The 22,063-nt window shown below is 43.9% G+C and overlaps 1 protein-coding gene across 5 annotated transcripts; it reads left to right on the top strand.

Moving 5' to 3' along the window:
• Nucleotides 1-1,581: 1,581 nt before the first annotated feature.
• Nucleotides 1,582-13,509, top strand: LOC140197424 (natural cytotoxicity triggering receptor 3-like). Of its 5 annotated transcripts, none has more exons than XR_011885953.1 (5): nucleotides 1,582-1,687; nucleotides 9,342-9,398; nucleotides 11,890-12,231; nucleotides 12,320-12,410; nucleotides 12,682-13,509. XR_011885953.1 is itself a non-coding variant. In XM_072257387.1 (4 exons), the coding sequence occupies exons 2-4, from the start codon at nucleotides 9,356-9,358 to the stop codon at nucleotides 12,837-12,839; spliced, it is 543 nt and encodes a 180-aa protein (XP_072113488.1). In that variant the 5' UTR covers nucleotides 1,582-1,687; nucleotides 9,342-9,355; the 3' UTR covers nucleotides 12,840-13,509. The 5 variants fall into 5 exon arrangements, 3 of the variants coding, with proteins under 3 accessions (XP_072113488.1, XP_072113487.1, XP_072113486.1); XR_011885952.1 differs by having other exon boundaries at nucleotides 12,679-13,509; XM_072257387.1 differs by lacking the exon at nucleotides 12,320-12,410 and having other exon boundaries at nucleotides 11,893-12,231; nucleotides 12,679-13,509.
• Nucleotides 13,510-22,063: the final 8,554 nt, after the last annotated feature.

The raw sequence follows: 22,063 nt of genomic DNA, 5'->3' as shown, positions 1-22,063 counted from the left end.
CTTCAGAAATGACCCACAGAAGTAGTTGCAGCGTTTCAACGACCGTCCCGAATTCTCTGAGAGGTGATCATTGACGCCATTCTTGTCATAGAATGTAGGTAGAGAACTTCTTATGCCGAGACTGAAAACCCGCCCAGATGACGTAGCTACTCACTATACTTCTAATTCGGAGTGCCGCATAACAGGGTTGTTTCTTCTACGTTGGAGAAACCAGATACATTTCAGTGACGTGATGGCAAAGCTCCTCTGTATAGTTCACAGAGCGACCCTGAGCTTTTTTGTTGTCTGACATAATAATTCTCCACCCACTGTCACTCTGGGCTCTCTTCTCTTGGCCACTGATACTATCCAATAAAGTTTCTTGAGTGAATTCCGCACCTTCTGTCTGGGTTCATTGCACTATTCAGGACTCAAAAGAAAATTCAATAATTCCGGACAAAAGGAATTCCGTCTGTATTTGAAGCGCAGCTTTTGATGAAAAATGATCTGTTGTAAGATTAACTTTGCTTTCCCCTCGCCTCCCTCCCTGATACTCTCTGATCCTTTATGCGCCCATGTGTGTGGGTACGTGTTTTACAGAGGTCTACTTTGTTTTAGGTTAACAAGGGTGCAATTTTATTTCCTAGTGTTTTATTTTTATTCTCTTCTACTCATACTTGTCGCCTACTTTCGTTTCCTCCGCCTAAACCAATTTCAGCTAAATTGGCTGTCCTGATGACAGGTCTCAGCTCGAAACATCGACTATTTCCTCCTCTCCATAGATGCTGTCTGACCTGCTGAGTTCCTCCAGCATTTTGTATTTGTTCTCTACTTTGGAATTCTCTCTACCGGGGGTGTGTGGATGCTACTGATATGTTAGCTGGCACATCCACTATAGGTATATTCCTATCCCACGTGTTCTCCATCATGTCAAAGTGATAATTTTTTAATCACTTTCCGCTTCTTTGCAAAGTTATGTTTCAGTTTTTAACTGTTGCGATTCTCTCAAGAGGGAATGTACTCTCCTCAGCTACTTTTTCACTCGTTGAGCATTTTCGATGAGAATGACATTGATTATTCCACATTCTGAACTGCAGATCCAGTTCCTCAGTTGCTGATAAGATTTAGAGAGGGACGGGGGGAGAAAGAGAGAGAGAGATATGGAGAAAGAGAAAGAGAGAGAGAAGGAGGGAAAGAGAGAGAGAGTCTGTGTGAGTGCGTGTGTGTGTGCGTGTGAGAGAGAGAGTGTGAGAGGGAAAAAAAGAGAGAGGGAGGGAGAGAGAGGGGGGAATGAAACAGAGAGAGAGTGTGTGTGTAGAGAGAGAGAGAGAGAGAGAGAGAGAGAGCGAGAGAGACAGAGACAGAGACAGACAGCGGGGTTATTTAGATAACGTCTACCCGAAACCTTTCATGTTTTCACACATGTGTCGATGAGCCGCTGGACATTTTCCAACATTTTTCCGTTTTATTTCACAGCTCTTTAAAATCACAGATGGTTTATCTCACCAAAGGATTGGGAAACGAGAAGTGTGCTTTGTGCGGTAACCAACGGTTATGCTCAACATGCACATTACTATATTAGGAAACCGGAAGTGCTATAAGTAAAACTAAGATTCGGTTGTGTGCATAACGTCTGTGCTTTCTGGTACAAAGCTTGAGTTTAAGACGTCCACGGAAGCGTTTAGATTCGGCAGCGATTTTGAGAACGGTAAGTGCTCCTTCACCGAGCATTGGGGAAACCTAATGGCGTTAGACAGGGTCTTAAGAGATCGTTTGTCGTCGAATCGGGCTTTGAAGAGGGCGAATGTCTCTGAGCCTGGTGTCCGTGAGGCTGACCTTCCTTGAAGCGGGCTCTGAGGACTTTGGGGCGGATAAAGTTTCCGAGCCAAATTTTGGGAAAGAGTTCCAAACCTGGGATTCGGGAAGAGTGGGTTTCCAGTTTCTGGAGAGTCCATTAATCTGATTTTAGGAAGATTGAGTGGCTCTGAGCCTGACATTTAGTAGGGCGAGTGTGTCTGGCCGGGCTTTGGTGAAGCTGCGTGGGGCTTGAGCGGTGGCTTGGGGAAGACACAAGAGAGGGCAGATGCTGCATTCTGATGATAAACAAACTGCTGGAAGTACTCAGCAGGACAAGCAACCTCTGTACGGGGGTGGGGGGTGAAGTAGAGGGTCGATCCTGTATCGGGACTGGCCAAGGTGAAGTAAGAGCCGGAACAAAGAGGGGAGGGAGCGTGGTAAAGGCAAGATATGGCAGTTGATAGACAAGGAGACGAGAAGGATAAGGGGCAGATAGAGCCAGTTTTCAAAGAAGTAATGTAGATGGGAGACAGAGGCAGGAGAGTGATGCGTGGAAACAGGCAAAGGGGTGAGATTGCCCATCCCCCGAGGAGAGGGTGAAAGCGGAGACAGCTGCTGGAAGGTGATTGGCTGGAACACAATGGCTACCAGTGCTTGGAGTTAATGTAAGCAAAGCGATAGCGTGAACCATTGATGGTGGGATGGGGCAGTTAGAGGCAGATGGAATGATATGGAGGAGGGACGCCGGCTCATGAAGTATGTGGTTAATATTAAACAGGAGGGCGAAGGGGGCAAAAATGAGCCGACTCATAGATCTCTGCCACCGGATTCCCTTCGCATATATCTTCAACCGCTCCCTTAATGGTTCACAGCATGGCCGTAATTATTAGATTCCAGCACTGCTAGGAAACGTTTCCCTACTCATCGCCCCCCCCCCCCACCCCATCCGCCGGCACCGGTCTCCACCTTCAACATTCTTCCCCCACACGTCCTCATCTGCCTTTATTATTTTCCCCTTTGTCAACTTGCATCTATCATCTATCTGCTACTACAGAGTTTCTCAGCTCCAGCAATGCCCCTGCCCAGATCGTTAGATCTGCCCCTGATCTTTCATCCCTCTTTGGTCTCTATCACATACTGGCCCCTGTCTCACTACTTCCCCTTTCCTAGTTATACTGGCTATTTTACCACTCCAGTCTCAGTCCTGATGTGAGCTTTCGATCCAAAACGTCAGAAATCCTCTCTTCCAGGTGGCTGTTACTCGACCCGCCGACTTCCACCAGCAGATGGCTTTTTGTTTGTGCTTCCGGGAGGATGACTATTCCTGAGCCGAGCTGAAGGTTGCTGTTTCCTTCTGCAACGCAGCCCATTATCCTGCCCCTGTCTAAATCAGTCCCATCCCTTGTACCAATTCGCCTGCAGTGGCGCACATTTCAATGAGTAATGACGACATATGTTCACTGTTCGTTCGCCTCACTGAGTGAAGGAAAATCAAATTCAGTGTAATTCTTCAGTGGCCCTGCAGCCTGGCTGTTTTTAGAGCGCGGCTTTGCCGCTGAAAATCCTGTAAAAGTGGCCTGTGAAGCACAATGATATCTTTATCTAGAGTGGACATGGAGAGGATGTGGTCTATTCTGGGTGAGTCTCGGACCAGAGGGCACAGGCTCAGAATAAAAGGTCATCCTTTTAGAACAGAGATGACAAGGAATTTCCTAGGAACTGTAAAACGATAAGATATACGAGCAGAATTAAGCCATTTGGCCCATCGAAACTACTCTGCCATTTCATTATAACTGATGCATTCCCATCTCAGGCCAATCTCCTACCTTTTCCCCATATCCCTTCATTCCCTGATTTATCAAGAATCTATCAACCTCTGCCTTAAACATACCCAATGACTTCAAAGGTTCAAAGGTTATTTATTACCAAAATATACAACTTTGAAATTCTTCTACTCCAAATAGCCTGGAAACCAAGAAATAAAAGTAAAGCAGTACGCTCATTAGCCCCCAAATTACTCCTCCCAGCACAAAAAAATCAAACAAAAATGGAACAGGTACATCGACCCTCAAATCCCCCATCCCACGACACAAAAATCAAGAAAGAAAACACATAGCAGAAAAACACTATAAGTCTGAAATATAAAAGTCTGTAGTCCAAATCCATATCCAAAATGCAGAAAACCTGGGTAACATTCTTCGTGCACCTGATCTCCACAGCCGCATGTGGTAACGAGTCCCATGCATTCACTACTCTTTGGATACAGAAATTCCTCCTCATCTCCGTTCTAATTGGACGGCCCTCCACCTGTCTTCGTATCATCCTCAAACTTGGCCGCAAAGCCACAAATTTCAGCATCCAAGCATTGAAGTATAACATAAAAAGAAGCGGCCGCAGCACAAACTGCTGTGAAACACCCCTACTCACAAGTAGCCAAGTGAAAAAAGGCGCCTGTTGTTCCCAGTCGTTGCTTTCTGTCAATCAACCAATCCTCTGTCCATCCTAGTATCTTCCCTGTAATAGCATTGGCTCCTTTTCCCATAAGGAAGCCAGAGGCTATGGACTATTCAATCTTGTGCCTCTAAGTAGCTCGAAACCACATCCTTAGCAATCGACTCCAACATCTTCATAGCACTGAAGTCCGACTAATGGGCCTGTAATTTGTTCTCCCTTCTTGAAGAGTGTAGTCACATCTGCAATTTTCCAGACCTCCGAAACAGTGTTAGAATCCACTGAGTTTTGAAGGAACATTACGAATGCCTCCACAATCTCTTCAGTCACCTCTTTCAGAACCCTGCAGTATAGACCGTCTAGACCAGGTGACCGCTCTGCCTACACACCTTCCACTTCCCTAAAGCATCACACAATTCTACCGTTAACAGTCTCGAACAACTGCATACTGCTAGTTTCTTCCACAGTGACGAATGATGCAAAATACGTAGTCAGTTTGTCCGCCATTTCGTTGCCACCATTACTACCTCTCTAGCATCTTTTCCAGCAGTTCGATATCCACTCTCGCTTTCCTTTACGTTGCATACAGTATATGAAGAAACATTTTTCTCTCTTTAATACGATTGGCTGACCTAGCTCTGGTGTTCTATCTTCCCCTTCTTTATGACGTTTTAATCGCCTTCTGTTGATATTTAAAATGTTCCCAATCCTCTAACTTCTCGCGAGAGTGTAGTGTTTAGCACTAAACTTTACAGTGCAGACAACTCGGGTTGACTTCCCGCCGTTGTCCTGTCTGCCGATTGTACGTACACTCCGTGGCTGTGTGGGTTTGCTCCGGATGCTCCAGCACCCTCCCACAGTCCAAAGACGTACCCGTGGGCAGTTTACTTAGTCTTTGGAAATTGCCCCGTGATTAGACTCCGATTAAATCGGAGGAATTGCTGGGTTGGAAGGGCCGGTTTGGCGCTGTATCTCAATAAATAATTTTTGCTCTGGTATAGGCCCTCCTTTTGGATTTTATGTTGGCTTTCACTTTTCTTGTTCGCGTCATCCTGCCTTGAGAATGCTTCTTCTTAGACCAGAAGATATCGGCACAGCATTAGGCCTTTTGCCCCTCGAGTCTGCTCCACCGTTCAATCATGATGATCCTTATTTTTCCCCCCTCTCAGGACTAATCTCCGGCCTTCTCCATGAAACCTTTGATGCTGTGGCCATCAAGAACCTAGCAATCTCCGCGTTAAATACACCCAAAGAGCTTGCCCCCACAGCTGCCTGTGGTAACAAATTCCACAAATTCTCCACCCTCTGGCTAAAGCAGTTGCTCCGTGTATCCATTTTAAATGGATGCCCATCCATTCTGAGGCTGTGCCGTCTTGTCGTAGACTACCCCGCAATGGGATACATCCTTTCCAATCTACTCTTTCTATTATCTTCGAAAGATTTCAATGAGAGCCCCTTTCATCCTTCTAAATTCCAATGAGTACGGTATCAGAGCCATCAAACGTTCCTCGTATGATAACCCTTCATTCCCGCAATCATCCTTGTGAACTTCCTGTGAATCCTCTCCAATGCTAGTACACCTTTTCATAGAACATAGAATAGTACAGCACAGTACAGGCCCTTCTGCCTACAATGTTGTGCCGACTCTCAAACCCTGCCTCTCATATAAGCTCCCACCTTAAATTCCTCCATATACCTGTCTAGTAGTCTCTTGAACTTCACTAGTGTATCTGCCTCCACCACTGACTCAGGCAGTGCATTCCACGCACCAACCACTCTCTGAGTAAAAATCCGTCCTCTAACATCCCCCATGAACTTCCCACCCTTTACCTTAAAGCCATGTCCTCTTGTATTCAGCAGTGGTGCCCTGAGGAAGAGGCGCTGGCTATCCACTCTATATAATCCTCTTATTATCTTGTACACCTCTATCATGTCTCCTCTCATCCTCCTTCTCTTCAAAGAGTAAAGCCCTAGCTCCCTTAATCTCTGATCATAATGCATACTTTCTAAACCAGGCAGCATCCTGGTAAATCTCCTCTGTACCTTTTCCAATGCCTCCACATCCTTCTTATAGTGAGGCGACCAGAACTGGACACAGTACTCCAAGTGTGGCCTAACCAGAGTTTTATAGAGCTGCATCATTACATTTGTAGATGAGGAGCCCAAAATTGTTCACAATACTCAAGGTGATATCTCACCAGTGCCTTACAAAGCCTCAGCATCACATCACTTTTTTTATATTCTAGACCTCTTGAAATGAATGCTAACTTTGCATTTGCCTTCCTCAACAGCGAATCTACCTGTAAGTTATCTTTCAGGGTGTTTTGCACAAGGACTCCAAAGTCACCTTGCATCTCAGATTTTTAGTTTTTCTCCCTGTTTAGAAAACAGCCTGCACATTTATTTCTACTCCCAAAGTGCATGGTCATCCATATTCCAACACTGTATTTCCTTTTCCACTTTCTTGCCCATTTTTCTAACCTGTCTAAGTCCTTCTGAAGCCTTCCTATTTCCTCAATACTGCCTATCCCTCCACAAGTCTTCGTATCATCTCTAAACGGCAACAAGGCCATCTAGTCCATCATCTGACTCATTGATATACAGCATAAAAAGAAGCGGTCGCAACACTGACCCCTGCGGAACACCACTACTCACTGGCAGCCAACCAGAAAGGATCATTTTATTCCCACTCGCTGCCTCCAATCAATGGGTTCATAACTTGGTAAGCAGTTTCAAGTGTGGCACCATGTGAACGGTCTTTTGAAAATCCAAATATACAACATCCACTACATTCCCTTTATCTATCCTAACTGCAATTTCCTCAAACAATTCCAATAGGTTCATCATACAGTATTTTCCCTTTAGTATGTGGGTGTGTTTCTGAAAATGTCAAGGCAGAAGGAAAATAAAAGTGTTGCAACTTCAACACCTTAACGGCAATTAGAATGCAACTTAAGAATCTCAAAATAGCAGAAAACAAAATCTTGGTGACTCTTCAAATCTTATTTTCTATGGTCACAATTTGACGAAGTTTAAGTATCAATTTGACTTTGGTCTAACCTCCATGACTGCTTCTTGAGAAGCGAAACCAGCCAAGGAAAAATCATGTTCAGAAGTAAAAATATTCGTAATTTCATAACCATAGATTCGTATAAATTTAACTTTCTTTCTCGCATTGCTGATTAACTGTCTCGACGTGGTGATGTGGCGCTAACGCTGGAACCGGGGGATCTGTTTCGATGCTTCCTGTCTGGAGTTTGCCCACGTGGCATCGTTATTTGCCCCCGTGCGTTCCCATGCCCTGATTGTTAATTGGTTAGTATAATTTTGGGTTTATTGTACTCGGGTTGAGAGCGATTGGCGATGTGACAATGGGTGAAGTTGATGGGTATGTAGCAGAGAAGAAAATACAAAGTTGATTGCATGTCAAAACACCTCTACTTAGTTCATCAGAGCGACAATGAGCATTCTGTTGGCTGGAGGGGTGGGGTGGGGATTACTCTGATGGCTAGGTGAGACGCTATGGCCTGAATGGAATCTGAACTCCCACACCACCACATTCACGAACAGATTGTATCCTTTAAACCTCAGGCTTTTAAACTAGCGAGGGTAACTTCACTCACCTGAAATGATTCTACAAGCCATGGACTCACTTTCAAGAACTATAACATGTTCTCGGTATTATTTATTTACTTATTTATTTGTGATTTTGTTTTTGTATTTGCATAGTTCGGTTTCTTTTCTATATTAGCTGCACATCCGACATTAATTTTCAGCATTCTGGCATCTGCCCCCTTCCTTTACAGTCTTGATAAACGGTCTCGACCTGAGATAGCGACAACTTATTCCCCTCCAAGAATGCTGTCTGAGTCCCTCCTGCATCTTGTGCGCCTTTCTCTGGATTTCCATGTAGAATCTATGGACCAGAGTGCATTCGAAGTTTCGGGTCGAGACCCTTCAATCAGTCCTGATGAAGTGTACTCTTTTCCATAGATGCTGCCTTGGCTGCTGAGTTCTCAGCATTTTGTGTCTGATGCTTGGATTTGCAGTATCTGCAGATTTTCCCCTCTTTGTGATCTACAGAATTCCCTGTGTTTCTAAGAGTTGCTTAATAGTAAGGTCTGTACCAAAAGTTTCAAGCGTAGCTTAAGAGTAAGGTCTATACCAAAAGCTCCCGGCACTATTTTTAAAACATTGTCTGAACATTGCCTGTACAAAAAGGGAAATAGATACCAAACTTCAGTTGCTAAATGATGATAGCTAAATTGTCCCAAGGGCTCAAACTTCTTTAAGTTTTGCTGATGAAACAAAAAAAATGTAGAAATGAGTTGCGATCATTAAAAATCTGAAGCTTTTTTTTCATTATTGCCATCAAAGGAAGAACATCTTCTGTCCTAGATCAGGTACGGCAAGACGAACCTCCTGCTACTTCGTTAAATGACATAGAATAGCATTAAGTTCATTGTGACTTGCTTTTGTCCGCTGTGTAAAATGCAGTACGTGATTCTATTCATCTTTGATCAGGTACAATTCACACAAGTGCACGATATTTTAATCAGATTATTTATGTTTTAACATTCAGTATTTATCCGTTAAGTCTAACCCACAATTGCAAGATCAAGCACAACCATCTGCAAAATCAGACAAGGAAGACCACGTTTCAGGTCAAACACATTCAGAAAAAATGGGAAAAAAAGAGGAAATCTGCTAGCTTTAAGTTGCAGAGAATGCACGGAAGTGATTCGATAGGATAAAGGGAATATTTCTAAGAGGGTAGCTGCAGCGACAAGTTATTAATAAAACCATTTTCTGGAGCTGAAACAAGGAAACTGACGTAAAAGTTGCAAAATGCAGGTCAGAGCTGTAGGACATGCCAATCAGATGAGGCAGTGTTGGTGGGGGAAAAGCTTCAGTAAATAAAATAAAACCGAAAGCCATTTGCATGAAATTACTGAAGATGACACTCAGTCCCGAAGCCGACTATTTCTTTGGTGAAAGACTTTCTTTGGGCATTCTTTTCTATTTCAGACTTCCGGCATACGGACCTTAGATTGTATTTCTATTTTTTACAATATTTACGATATTTATGTTCATTTGCTTCTCTTTTTCTATAGGCATCCGCCGAACTATGACGTGGTATGAGTTCGTATGTTTATTGCTGTTGTTCTCTGGTAAGTGCTGCAAACGAGAACGTACACACACACACACACACACACACACACACACACACACACACACACCAGAGCAGAAAGAGAAACAGAGAATGAGAGAGGGGGATAGAAGAATATTGGGAGCATTAAGGTGTTATTGTTCTCCTCAAGATTATTTTGACAATCACTTAGATAGTCACTAATCTAAGGCCTAATTGCTCATGCTCACATATTCTTCATTAGTGAAACAATTCAGTCCTTTTTTGAGGGAAGGGCAAGTTCAAAGTAAAATTTATTATCAGAGAACATACAGAATATATCACTATATACTAATCTGAGATTCATTGTCTTGCGGGCAGGACAAGAAAAGCAACGTTTTAGTGCTTTAATGTTCCAAACGGTACAGAGAGGGGGTGAAAGAGTCGGTAGAGCCGCATTATTAAATGCGCATTGTTAAACATCTGCAATTAGAGAGAACATCTTGGAAGGGCATCCAGTGAGGCGACATGGGCAAAATTTAGGATGGGGTCACGGTGGCACAGCTGTTCTGTAGTTAATTAGAGCACCCGAGAATGAAAACGCAATGACATAACAAAAAGAATCAGCCGATTCGTTCCATCGTGGCAATTAGATCGTATTTTGGAAGAAGCGCGTATTTGGCATTTTGCAATGTTAGCGGCTCTCCCCAGCACAGAGGCTTTGCCTCAGTATCACCTCTGTGCACTGAATCTGTAAGTTCTCTTAATAGCTAAACGTGCATCAATGTGTTCTGTAAATATGTTCAGTAAGTGAAGCTCCTTGGTCTCCTTGGCGAGAGAATTTCAGAGATTTACCAGCCCAGGGGAGATGATATTTCTTCTCATTTCTCCCCCGAACGAGTAGTAATCTTTTTTAAGACCGTAAAACTTCATTCTTTCTTTTTCAATATTTTTATTAATTACTTGCATTCTAAACTTCTGAGCAGGGAATATTAATCTGCCATTTAGCTTGCTAAGCGTCGCATTATCTTTGTGTGCATCATTTAGATCACCGGTCATTCGTTCAAACAGCAGAGAGAATAACTCCATTCTGTTTAATCTGTCCTCATTCTGCTATGTTCGGGAGCCGGGTCTCTTTCAGATGTTCCAAAATCAAACTCTCCAGTGCTCTATCTAATGCAGAAAAAGAGCGGTACCGAGTGTCCAAGATAATACAGAAGAGAAACAGGGAACCAAGTCATCACTGTGATATGACCATTAGACATGGGCGCAGAATTAATTCATTTGGCCTTTTGAATTCTCTCTACCTTTTCATCATGTCTGATCCATTTTTTTCTCCAACCCATTGTCCTGCCTTCTCCCAATAACCTATCTAATCAAGAACTTATTAACCTCCACTTTCAGTGCACCCAGTGACCTAGTCTCCACGGCCGCCTATGGCAACGAATTCCACAGGTTCAGCACACTGTGGTTAAAGAAATTCCTCCTCATCTCCGTTCTAAATGGACGTCCCTCTATAGTATAATCAGGTCATGACTGACCTGAATGTATGGATGGATCGGTAGATTTTCAGCTTTGCATTTCCCTGACAGAAGGTTCAATTACGTAAGCATCAATTATATAAAAGGTCTCGGATAAATTTGGAGACTGAACAAAATATTATAGAGAAGGTTATTTTTATTGTAAATACACATCTCTCACTTGCAGCATACAGATTAAAGAAAAAATCGCCTTCCATGTTTGATTCAATGAAAACGTAACGAATCAATTTTCTGATGCTCAGTGACGAGGGAAAGTTTCCATCTCAGTGGCGATGAAAAATGAGATTTGTGATTATTATTGATAATGGGCGCTGTTGTCAACAGCAATAGGCAATGGCAAATGACATTTGGGGAGGCAAACCATAGCAGAACGCACGCAATATATGGGAGGCCTCTGCTGAGTATTAGTGAGCTGAGGGACCTCAGGTTGTAAGTCCGTAGAATACTCAAAGTGACAGCAGCAGTGGATAAAGTGGATATTCGAATGTCTGCCTTCATTGACGTGTCATTATTAGTAATAATTGGGACGTTAGTTTACAGCTTCTTAAAACATTAGGTAGACCTCATCTCGGTTATCGTCAGCGGATTTAGCCCCTACATTATAGGAAGAATGTTATTGAGCTGACAGGATGAAGTTGCAGCTGATTAAATTAGAAAGTGAAGATTTGTAGATGGCGACAATCTTTATTCCGTGACCGGTGTGTTGAGAAACAATGACATAATTGTACTGTGAGAGATGGGAAGTTCGAGAACCTATAGGGATTCCTTTCAGACAGAAGGTGGTTTAAAACTGGGATGTACTGTCTGACGAGGTGGTGGAGACAGGTACTGTCGAGATATTTATAAAGGCATCGAATACTTGAATAGCCACAGCAGAGAAGTCTATGGACAAGATGTGAGTAAATGAGATCAGCGTAGTTATGTACAACTCGTGGGTTTGATATGTCGGGCCGAAAGGAAGGTATGAGACTATGAGATTATTTCCGGTTACAGCAGCTGCCAGAGCTAACGGAATAAGCCACCAATGGCCGGAGCGGATCACGGTTACTGAAGGGGGCACGGCGCAGCTGAATTGTGCTTACATCAGTTATATTAACGTTACAAAGAAGTGGATCGGATTTCTTACCTGGTACAAAGACGAGGAAAACGGTACCGTTTGCAACAAGTGCAGTGGGTTTCATGGTCGCGTAACGACTAACAGTTCAAAAGGCTTTCTTAGGCAAACTTTACAAATCGTCGACGTCAGAATGAACGATACAGGAAAGTATTACTGCAAAGTACAAATTCTCGACAAGGAAAGTTATCTTGGCAAAGGGACAGAAGTTCAAGTCACAAGTAAGTTCGTATTATTTTGCATTTATATTCGATGTTTGATGCGCATTTCTCAACTTCTGCAATAAAGTGTACCTCGATACAAATTTAGACACAGAAATTCGGGATGTCGTTGACATATTGATGGTGAACTAACTTACAAATCCGCGTCCTTGGGATGAAAGAGGAAACTGGCACAACTGGTAAGAAACCTATGCTGTAACAGAGATCTTGGTCTGTACGAAATATGGGGTGCAGAGGGATAATAAATTTTCCATGGTGAGATAGGGGATAGACTGGAAGGGCCGAATGGTCTGTTTACGCTCCTACGACTTATGCTGGCTGCCCGGGATAGCAGCTGTGCTAGAGACGCTGCTTCTAACACTCTTGATTTATGTTAGTATTTTCGTTTATGTAGAAAGATGTAGGCCTCAGAAACGTAATTAGTGATTCTGATTGTTTTGTTATCAGCAGGCATGAAGGCAACAAAAAGCGCTGGAAGGAGCTTACGTTGGCAGCTACTTGAAATGGGAGTGAAACTTATAATATTTCTTGTGATCAACATTGTAACGGTTCTCTTCATCCGTTCCCGGAGGTCTCGTGGAATTGTCAACAGGAACAAATTAATCTAACATGGAATTTCCAAACGGAATAGTAGACTGCTTTTGATGTTGTGTTTATTGCTAATGAGTGAGAATAACTGCATATCTAATTATTAAATACAGAAAAGGACTGTGTATTTTATTGCCTTTCAGAATATTGCTCTGTACCACAGCACATGGGTATTTTTCAGATAAATATATTACATCCAACGATAGCATCAAAAAATCACGTCAATATATATTAATCCCATATGCCGCTTTAGGCCCGAATCCCTCCACGCATTTCCTATCGACTGCCGAAACTACGTATAAATATCGTAATTATATCTGCCTCTATTGTCTTCTCTGGAACACCATGTCAGATATTAACCACATATGACATGCTTATATGATAGCTTACTGAAAGCTGTATTTTACTAAATATGATTATCCAGTTTATTCTGACTGACCGCGATGGTTAATGGCAGTCGTACTGAGTAAAACCAAAATCTTCCATCTTGCGGGAAGAGAACGACTTGTTAAGCAGCAACAGGGAAAAAAATAAACACGGAAATAACGGGAAACAATCGACAGCCATTTATTGGTTTCTAGACTTGGAAATCAATAAAACTTTAATCTAACGTGTAATTTTCATCCGTTGTGTGTGTACATCACTAACAAGAGACGTCGTGCAATTTTCGATTCAATAAAGTGCTAATATCCACCGAAATGACTATATATATCTCTATCTCTCTATATATATATATATACACCCTCAGTGGCCTCTTAAGAAGGTGTCTCCTGTATGTGTACAATCATGAATTTCTGCTACTGTTGTCATAAGGCGGTGGCTGGGAACGGACCCAAGTGCAGGACACAGACACTGAAGTACTAGGGACAGGACTAGGATACAGGGTGAGGTCAAGGACATGGACATGAAAACCGGGAACCCGGAACAGGACTGGACAAGAGAGCTAGCAGCCCGGGCTTGGACTCCGAGCCAGAGACTGGACAAAAACTCAGTACCTCGGTCTTGCCTCTGGCTCGGACCCCAGAACTAGGCAAGGACGAGACTTGACAGGCAGGCAGGACGAAGCTGCAGTCTTCAGGCTTGAGGCTAGGCAGGCTGCTCCTGGGCAGGGCACGGTTCACCTGAGCAGGGCGCGGTACTCCTGGGCAGGGCGTGGATCAGCACCCGACAGAGGCAAGGGACAGGAAGGGACACAACTAACCGCAGGTAACGGCTAGACGTCCTGGCTTACCCGACGGAGACAAGGGACAGGAAGAGACAGAACCAACCACAGGTAACGACAAGACGGCCTGGCTTACCTGGGCGGAGGCAAGGGACAGGAAGGGAGCTAGGTACAGGATGCTCCAGGACAAGACTGCAGGCGAGAGGAGGCGGGAGTTACCAGCACGACAAGGCAAGGCTTCAGGCAATGCAAGGCGAGACGAGAACTTCAGGCGAGACGAGAGTTACCGGCAAGACAAGGCAGGGCTTCAGGCGAGGAAACAGAAGGCAGAGGAAGGGAAACAAGGAGTAAGGACAAGAACAATCCAACGGCCACGCCCTGTCTCTGAAGGTATTTATGCAGCCAGCCCCAACGAGCATCAGCTGGCTCAATTAAAGCTCAACAAGAACAGAAACAGGGTAGACAAGAAAACCTGGAGCAAGGGTCGATGGACCGGACCGTGAACCGGAATACGGACTTCACGGACCGGACCATGACAACCGTAGCACATCCACTTCAAAGCTCGACTGTCCCCTTCCTGTTAGCTTTAACCAGCTAAACCATTCTCCTCTTACCCCTTTCATTACCAAGGCGATTTCGCCCACAGAACTGCCGCTCACTGGATGTTTTATTTTGTTGTTGTTTCATGCACCATCCTTTAAACTCTAGAGACTGTCTATTTGTCTACCTATCTATCTATTTATTTATTTTTCTGCCCATCTGTCCGCTATTTATTTATCTATCTATTATTCATTCATTTATTAATTACTAATGGGTACAACACGGAAGAGTCCCACTGAGCCGCACCACCTAGTGACCCATCTATTTAACCCTAGACTAATCACAGGACAGTTTACAATGACGAGTTAACCCACTAGTCGGTGTGTTTTTCAACTGTGGGAGGAAACCAGAGCATCCAGAGGAAACTCATGCATTCATGGGGAGAAACGGACACACTCCTGACAGACGACGTTGGCATTGCACTCCGAACTCCGACGCCTGCTGCTGTAATAGCGTCTCGCTGACAACTACGATACCATGGCGTCCTTGGCTGCTAAGATATTTACATTAACAAGCAGGTCTACATGTTGTGACGAAAAACCAAGTTATCAGAAGATTGATGCTGTTGAGAGAGATAAGGGAGACAAATGGAGAAACGTTCAAGATGTTAATGAGAGAGGAGAGAGATAACGAAAAGAGTCACAATTCAGAGTATTTACAGACCGGTTGCTTTGAACCTGAACTGTTTGAAGTTTGATGGACAGGCGATACCCCAGCAGGGGGATAAGAAGAACGGGTTCGCTAAGGCACGGGACACACCACGAGATCACGAGATAACGAGACCCTGGAAGAGCGGTGTGCCCCCACAAGTTGGCGGAGTTGGAGGTCTGGTTCGCGGAAACCGACCACAGACGTACAGGGTGAAAATATACGATGGGCGGGAACCTGGTGTGTCTGTCCGCCCTTGCCTGGGTGCCGGGTTCACCGCGGAAGAACCGTCGTATCCGGAACGGAGGGGTCACAGTCGGTGACCATAGAAGACATAAAAGGGTCCGCTCGAAAGCTAACTGCGCAGAACATCAAAGGTCTGCTTGAATAAAAATTTGCATTCTCTCTCTCTCTCTCCAACGGCACAACAGCGATTACTGCGATCTGTACTAAACTGAGCTGAATTCTGCGTCACTTGAGACTGATCATTTTACCCCTAGACTGCGATAGAGCTTGGTTGATTCCTATTACCCTAGTTCTGTGTACAGGTGCTTTTTATCATTGGTAACCTGTTGCATTTATATCCTTACCATTAGAGTACTGTGTTACTTATTTCTTTAATAAAACTTTCTTAGTTCCAGTAATCCAGACTCTAACTAAGTGGTCCATTTCTGCTGGTTTGGCAACCCAGTTACGGGGTGCGTAACAATGTGTACCCTAATAAAGTGGTCACTGAGTGCAGTTTCACTGTGCCTTTTTTCTAAATTAATAGGCATTAATGTAGTCAAACGCGAAAGAGCCCAGTGACCGCACAGCAATTCACTTCTGCACGGATTTGAGTCACGCTGTGCAGCCTCTAGGTGGCGCCAGATCTCATCTACAGTCCACCGCAGAAATAGAGCAATACAAAAACTAGAGCAGAGTACACTTAAACCAGCTGCAACGTCTGCAGTTAAAAAAGAATATTAAATAAAAGGTTTGAAACACTTAACACGTCAGGCTCATTTGGAGACAAGGAAACAAAGTTGAGCTTCTAGATTTTTTTCAGAACTTAATTAATACATTTTCGCCACGTTCAATTTGTTGCAGTCACTGGCGCTTCTTGAGTGAGATACATCCGGTCATTAGCCCCAGTGTTTCATTGCAATTCCACATCATCCCCCATTCTATGCTGTAGTGAGCGATGTTCTAATCTGATCGAAAAGGATTTAGTCCAAACAAATCCCACAACAAATCCTTAACCTGAAAAGACACTCCTCTCCGTGCTCATCAATACTTTGAAAATATGATGTCATCCACTTTCACTATGTTTCCAGGCAACTTGCCTTAGAATTGCAGTTGAAAAAATTCCCCTTCTCCGTAATCCATAAATACTATTACTTCAGATTAATGTCTGGTAGTTTTTTTTCGCTGATGTGAAAGAGTTATTTCCTATATATATGACCTCTAGTTATCCCTTCCTTTTCCACATCTCAGCGAAGATTTTTACTAAAGCACATACCAGCTAATCTCTTCTCACAGAAACATAGTAACATAGAACATAGAAAAACTACAGCACAATGCAGGCCCTTCGGCCCACAATCCTGTGCCGAACATGTACTTACTTTAGAAATTACCAAGGGTTACCCATTGTCCTCATGATTAGTAGTTTGTAAGTGTTGGCATCACACTTGAACTCGGTTACTATACTGACCCAACCTTGCTAATTCCGTGTCTTGGTATCGTAGACCTATTGTACGCAAAGCCTCGGCGCAGCAGGGTTCTCAGGAGGTAAACGGGCAACAGATTGTAGAACCAGATATTGAATATAATTTGTTAAAAGATTAAATCGGTTAGAGCAATAAATTGTTGAAATAGAGCTCACATGCATCACTTGCGCTAACGGCTCATTCAGCACTCTTACGAGACCCTGAGTGAAGAAGTGTTCCCTTACTTTCCCCTTAACCGTTTCACGTTTCACGCTTAACCCATGATGTCTAGTTGTAGTCCCACTCAAATTCAGTGGAAAAAGCCTGCTTGCATTTTCCCTATCCTTCATAATTTTGTACGCCTCTACCAAATCTCCTCTCACTTTTACGTTGAATGGAATGAAGTCCTTACCGACTCAATCTTTCCTTATAAATTCAGGTCCTCCAGTCCCGACAACATAGAAACATAGAAACATGGAAACGTAGGAAACCTACAGCACGATACAGGCCCTTCGGCCCACAACTCTTTGTGCCCAACATGCCCCTAGCTTAGAAATTACTAGGCTTACCTATAACCCTCTATTTTACTAAGCTCCATGTACCTATCTAAAAGTCTCTTAAAAGACCCTTTCATATCCGCCTGCACCATCGTTGCCGGCAGCCCATTCCACGCACTCACCATTCTCTGCGTAAAAAGCTTACCCCTGACATCTCCTTTGTACCTTGTAAATTGTACCTGTAAACATCCTTGTAAATTGTCTCTATACTCTTTTAACCATATCTACATCATTCCCCTTGATTAGTCACCAAAACTGCACACAATACTCCAAATTAGGCCTCATCAACGTCTTATATATCTTCAATACTACATCCCATCCCCTCTGCTCACTAACAAGAGGAATTCTGCAGATGCTGGAAATTCAAGCAACGCACATCAAAGTTGGTGGTGAACGCAGCAGGCCAGGCAGCATCTCTAGGAAGAGGTGCAGTCGACGTTTCGGGCCGAGACCCTTCGTCAGGACTAACTGAAAGAAGAGCTAGTAAGCGATTTGAAAGTGGGAGGGGGAGGGGGAGATCCAAAATGATAGGAGAAGACAGTCTTTTAAGTATTTCATTAGGGCCACAGCAATTTCTGCATTTGCCCCCCAGTAGGTCCGAGGGAACATCCTGTTAGGCCTGGAGATTTATCCACCCTGAGCCAGCAAGCACTTTTTCCTCTGTAATCTGTATGGGGTATATGGCCTCGCTGTTTGTCTTACTTCTACAGACTCTGTGTTCGTCTCCTGAGTAAATACAGATGCAAATATAAAATCTACATTTAAAATCTCCTCATCTCTTTTGACTCCACACATGGATTACCAGTCTGATGTTCTAGAGGACCAATATTCCCCCTTGTAATCCTTTTGCTTTTAACATGTCAGTAGGATATGTTAGGGATTCGCATTAACCTATCCACACCCTCTCCAGTACTGTTCTTTATCATATAACAAGAACTGCATTCTAGCCGTGGCACAGCCGGAGGACAGAGTGTATATACGAAAGATGCAGCCGCAATTTTTATGAGAATCATAGTGGGCATTTTGTAATCTTAAATTTAATTTCAGCATTTGTCAACATGCATATTCGAAATTTCAAACTACGCATAGAAATGAAATGTTCAAACGTTCCAAGTTTTTATACATCAATAAGTTATCCCGGCGCCTGCGCTTCTTAGAGCTCATCAATCAAGCAGGCCATAAAGACAAGAGATTCTGCCACGCTTGAAATCCAGTTGTGTGTGTTGCTTTTAATAAAACTTACAATTGGTTTATACGCTAACTCAATTGTGGTTTCATATGTTTCAGTTAACTTGTGGCTCTTTTTCTTTTTATTTGAGAATTGAGAACTTTTTCTGAGGTGTACAAGGTAATGAGAGGCATTGATAGTGTGGATCGTCAGAGGCTTTTCCCCAGGGCTGAAATGGCTAACACGAGAGGGCACGGTTTTAAGGTGCTTGGAAGTAGGTGCAGAGGAGATGTCAGGGGTAAGTATTTTACGCAGAGAGTGGTGAGTGCGTGGAATGGGCTGCCGGCGGCAGTGGTGGAGGCGGAAACATTAGGGTCTTTTAAGAGACTCCTGGATGGCTACATGGAGCTTAGAAATATAGAGGGCTGAGGGTAAAGCCTAGGTACTTCTAAGGTAGGGACAGGTTCGGCACAGTTTGTGGGCCGAAGAGCCGGTATTGCGCTGTAGGTTTTCTATGTTTCTATATGTTTGTAACTGCTACTCTGTCACCCAATTCACACTTTAATCGATTGGTTGGCCTTTCAAAAACTTCAGATAGCATTTCCTCCCAACTTACCCAGGCCAACCAGTGGGCTCCCATTGGCCTTGATCTCATTGCCCAGCATCCGCCCAGAGCCTTCAAAGCTGATTACAGTGCTCATCTAAGCACTTCTTAATGTTCTAGGTTACTATGCTTCTAACAGTGACACTGCCATTGAATTACAAGTATTAGCGAAATTCTGGGTAAAAAAAAAGGTCCTCCTCGGATTTCTTACTCCTTACCCAAAATCTATGTCCTGTATTTTTATTAAGGGGAATACTTGGCTTTCCAGTCTATCCAAACTGGCGTTTCAATTGTCCAAACACCGGATAGGGCCTTGCTCTAGGACCCAGACCCCGGCGTAGCAACACAGTTTGGCTGCCCAGCCCGAAGCCATTCTCGATCGGCTTGGCGCTTGGAATGATCCAACCTTACACCTGGTTAGGTGGACGAACAACGAAACTTTTCCGCATCGAATCCGCTCCAAATCGGAATCAAGGCAGGAGACTGGGGCTAAGAGGGAAAACAGATCAGCCATGGTGAAATGGCGGAGTAGGTTTGATGGGCAAAAACGTTATTTCTTTTGGTCTTTTAAGTTAAGCATACCGTTACAAGAAAGAACACAATTCGATCAAAACATTTCAGGGCAAAGTATATAACATAGAAACACAGAAACATAGAAAACCTACAGCCCAATACAAGCCCTTTGGCCCACAAAGCTGTGCCGAACGTGTCCTTACCTTAGAACTACCTAGGATTACCGATAGCCCTCTATTTTCCTAAGCTCCATGTATCCATCCAGGAGTATCTTAAAACACCCTATCGTTTCCGCCTCCACCATCATCGCTGGCAGCCGATTCCATGCACTCACTACTCGCTGCGTAAAAAACTTACCACAGATATCTTCTCTGTACCTACTTCCAAGCACCTTAAAATATGTCCTCTCGTGCTAGCCATTTCAGCCCCGGGGAAAAGCCTTTGACTATCCACACGATCAATGCCTCTCATCATCTTATACACCTCTATCAGGTCACCTCTCATCCTCCGTCGCTCCAAAGGGAAAGGCCGAGTTCACTCAACTTATTCTCGTAAGGCTGGCTCCCCAATCCAGGCAACATCCTTATAAATCTCCTCTGCATCCTTTCTATGGTTTTCCCGTCCTTTCTGCAATGAGGCGACCAGAACTGAGCACAGTGCTCCACGTAGGGTCTCACCAGCGTCCTATATAGCTGCAACATTACCTTTCGGCTCCTAAACTCAGTCCCACGATTTATGAAGGCCAATACACCGTATGCCTTCTTGACCACAGAGTGAACCTGCGTAGCAGCTTTGCGTGTCCGATGGACTTGGACCCCAAGATCCTTCTGACCGTCCACACTGCCAAGAGTCTTACCATTAATGGTATGTTCTGCCATCATATTTGACCTACCAAAATGAACCACCTCACACTTATCTGGTTTGAACTCCATCTGCTACTTCTTAGCCCAGTTTTGCAACCTATCAGTATGCTGCTGTAACGTCTGAAAGCGCTCCACACTATCCACAAGACCCCCAATCTTTGTCTCATCATCGAATTTACTAACTCATCCCCACGCTTCCTCACCAGGTTATTTAAAAAAAATCACAAAGAGTAGGGGTCCCAGAAGAGATCCCTGAGGCACACCACTGGTCACCGGACTCCATGCAGAATATGACCCATCTACAACCACTCTTTGTCTTCTGTGGGCAAGGCATTGCTGGATCCACACAGCAATGTCCCCTTGGATCCCATGCCTCCTTACTTTCTCAATAAGCCTTGCATGGGGTACCTTTCTGAAATCCATATACACGACATCTACTGCTCTTCCTCCACCAATGTGTTTAGTCACATCCTCAAAAAATTTAATCAGGCTCGTAAGGCACGACCTGCCTTTCATGAAGCCATGTTGACTATTCATAATCATATTATGCCTCTACAAATGTTCATAGATCCTGCCTCTCAGGATCTTCTCCATCAACTTAACAACTACTGAAGTAAGACTCACTGGCCTATAATTTCCTGGGCTATGCCTACTCCTTCTCTTGAATAAGGGAACAACATCTGCAACCCTCCAATCCTCCGGAACCTCTCCCGTCCTCATTGATGATGCAAAGATTATTGCCAGAGCCTCAGCAATCTTCTCCCTCTCTTCTCACAGTAACCTGGGGTACACGCCGTCTGTTCCCGGTGACCAAACCAACTTATTGCTTTTCAAAAGCTCCAACGCATCCTCTCCCTTAATATCTACATGCTCAAGCTTTTCAGTCCACCGCAAATCATCCCTACAACCGCCAAGATCCTTTTGCGTAGCGAATACTGAAGCAAAATATTCATTTAGTACCTGTGTCTCCTTCGGTTCCATGCACACTTATCCACAGTCACACTTGATTGGTTCTATTCTGTCACGTCTTATCCTCTTGCTCTTCACATACTTCTAGAGTGCCTCGGGGTTTTCCTTAATCCTATCCGCCAAGGCCTTTTCATGGCCCCTTCTGCCTCTCCTGTTTTCATTCTTAAGCTCTGTCCTGCTAGCCTTATAATCTTCTAGATTCCTGTTATTACCTAGTTTTTTGAACCCTTCGTTAGCTCTTCTTTTCTTCTTGACTAGATTTACAACAGCCTTTGTACACCACCGATCTTGTACCCTACCATCCTTTCCATGTCTCATTGGAACGTAACTACTCAGAACCCCACACAAATATCCCCTGAACATTTGCCACATTTCTTCCGTACGTTTCCCTGAGAACATCTGTTTCCAATTTCTGCTTCCAAGTTCTTGCGTGACAGCTTCATATTTCCACCTACTCCAATTAAATGCTTTC

Source organism: Mobula birostris, chromosome 5 (genome assembly GCF_030028105.1).
Source record: "Mobula birostris isolate sMobBir1 chromosome 5, sMobBir1.hap1, whole genome shotgun sequence".
Taxonomy (NCBI): domain Eukaryota; kingdom Metazoa; phylum Chordata; class Chondrichthyes; order Myliobatiformes; family Myliobatidae; genus Mobula; species Mobula birostris.
This window is presented reverse-complemented; position numbering and strand designations above follow the sequence as displayed.

Coding starts and splice junctions, on each gene's coding strand:
- LOC140197424 (XM_072257385.1), top strand. CDS start 9,356: ATGACGTGGTATGAGTTCGTATGTTTATTGCTGTTGTTCTCTG. Junction 9,399..11,889: donor TTTATTGCTGTTGTTCTCTG/GTAAGTGCTGCA, acceptor TTCCGGTTACAG/CAGCTGCCAGAGCTAACGGA. Junction 12,232..12,678: donor GACAGAAGTTCAAGTCACAA/GTAAGTTCGTAT, acceptor TTTTGTTATCAG/CAGGCATGAAGGCAACAAAA.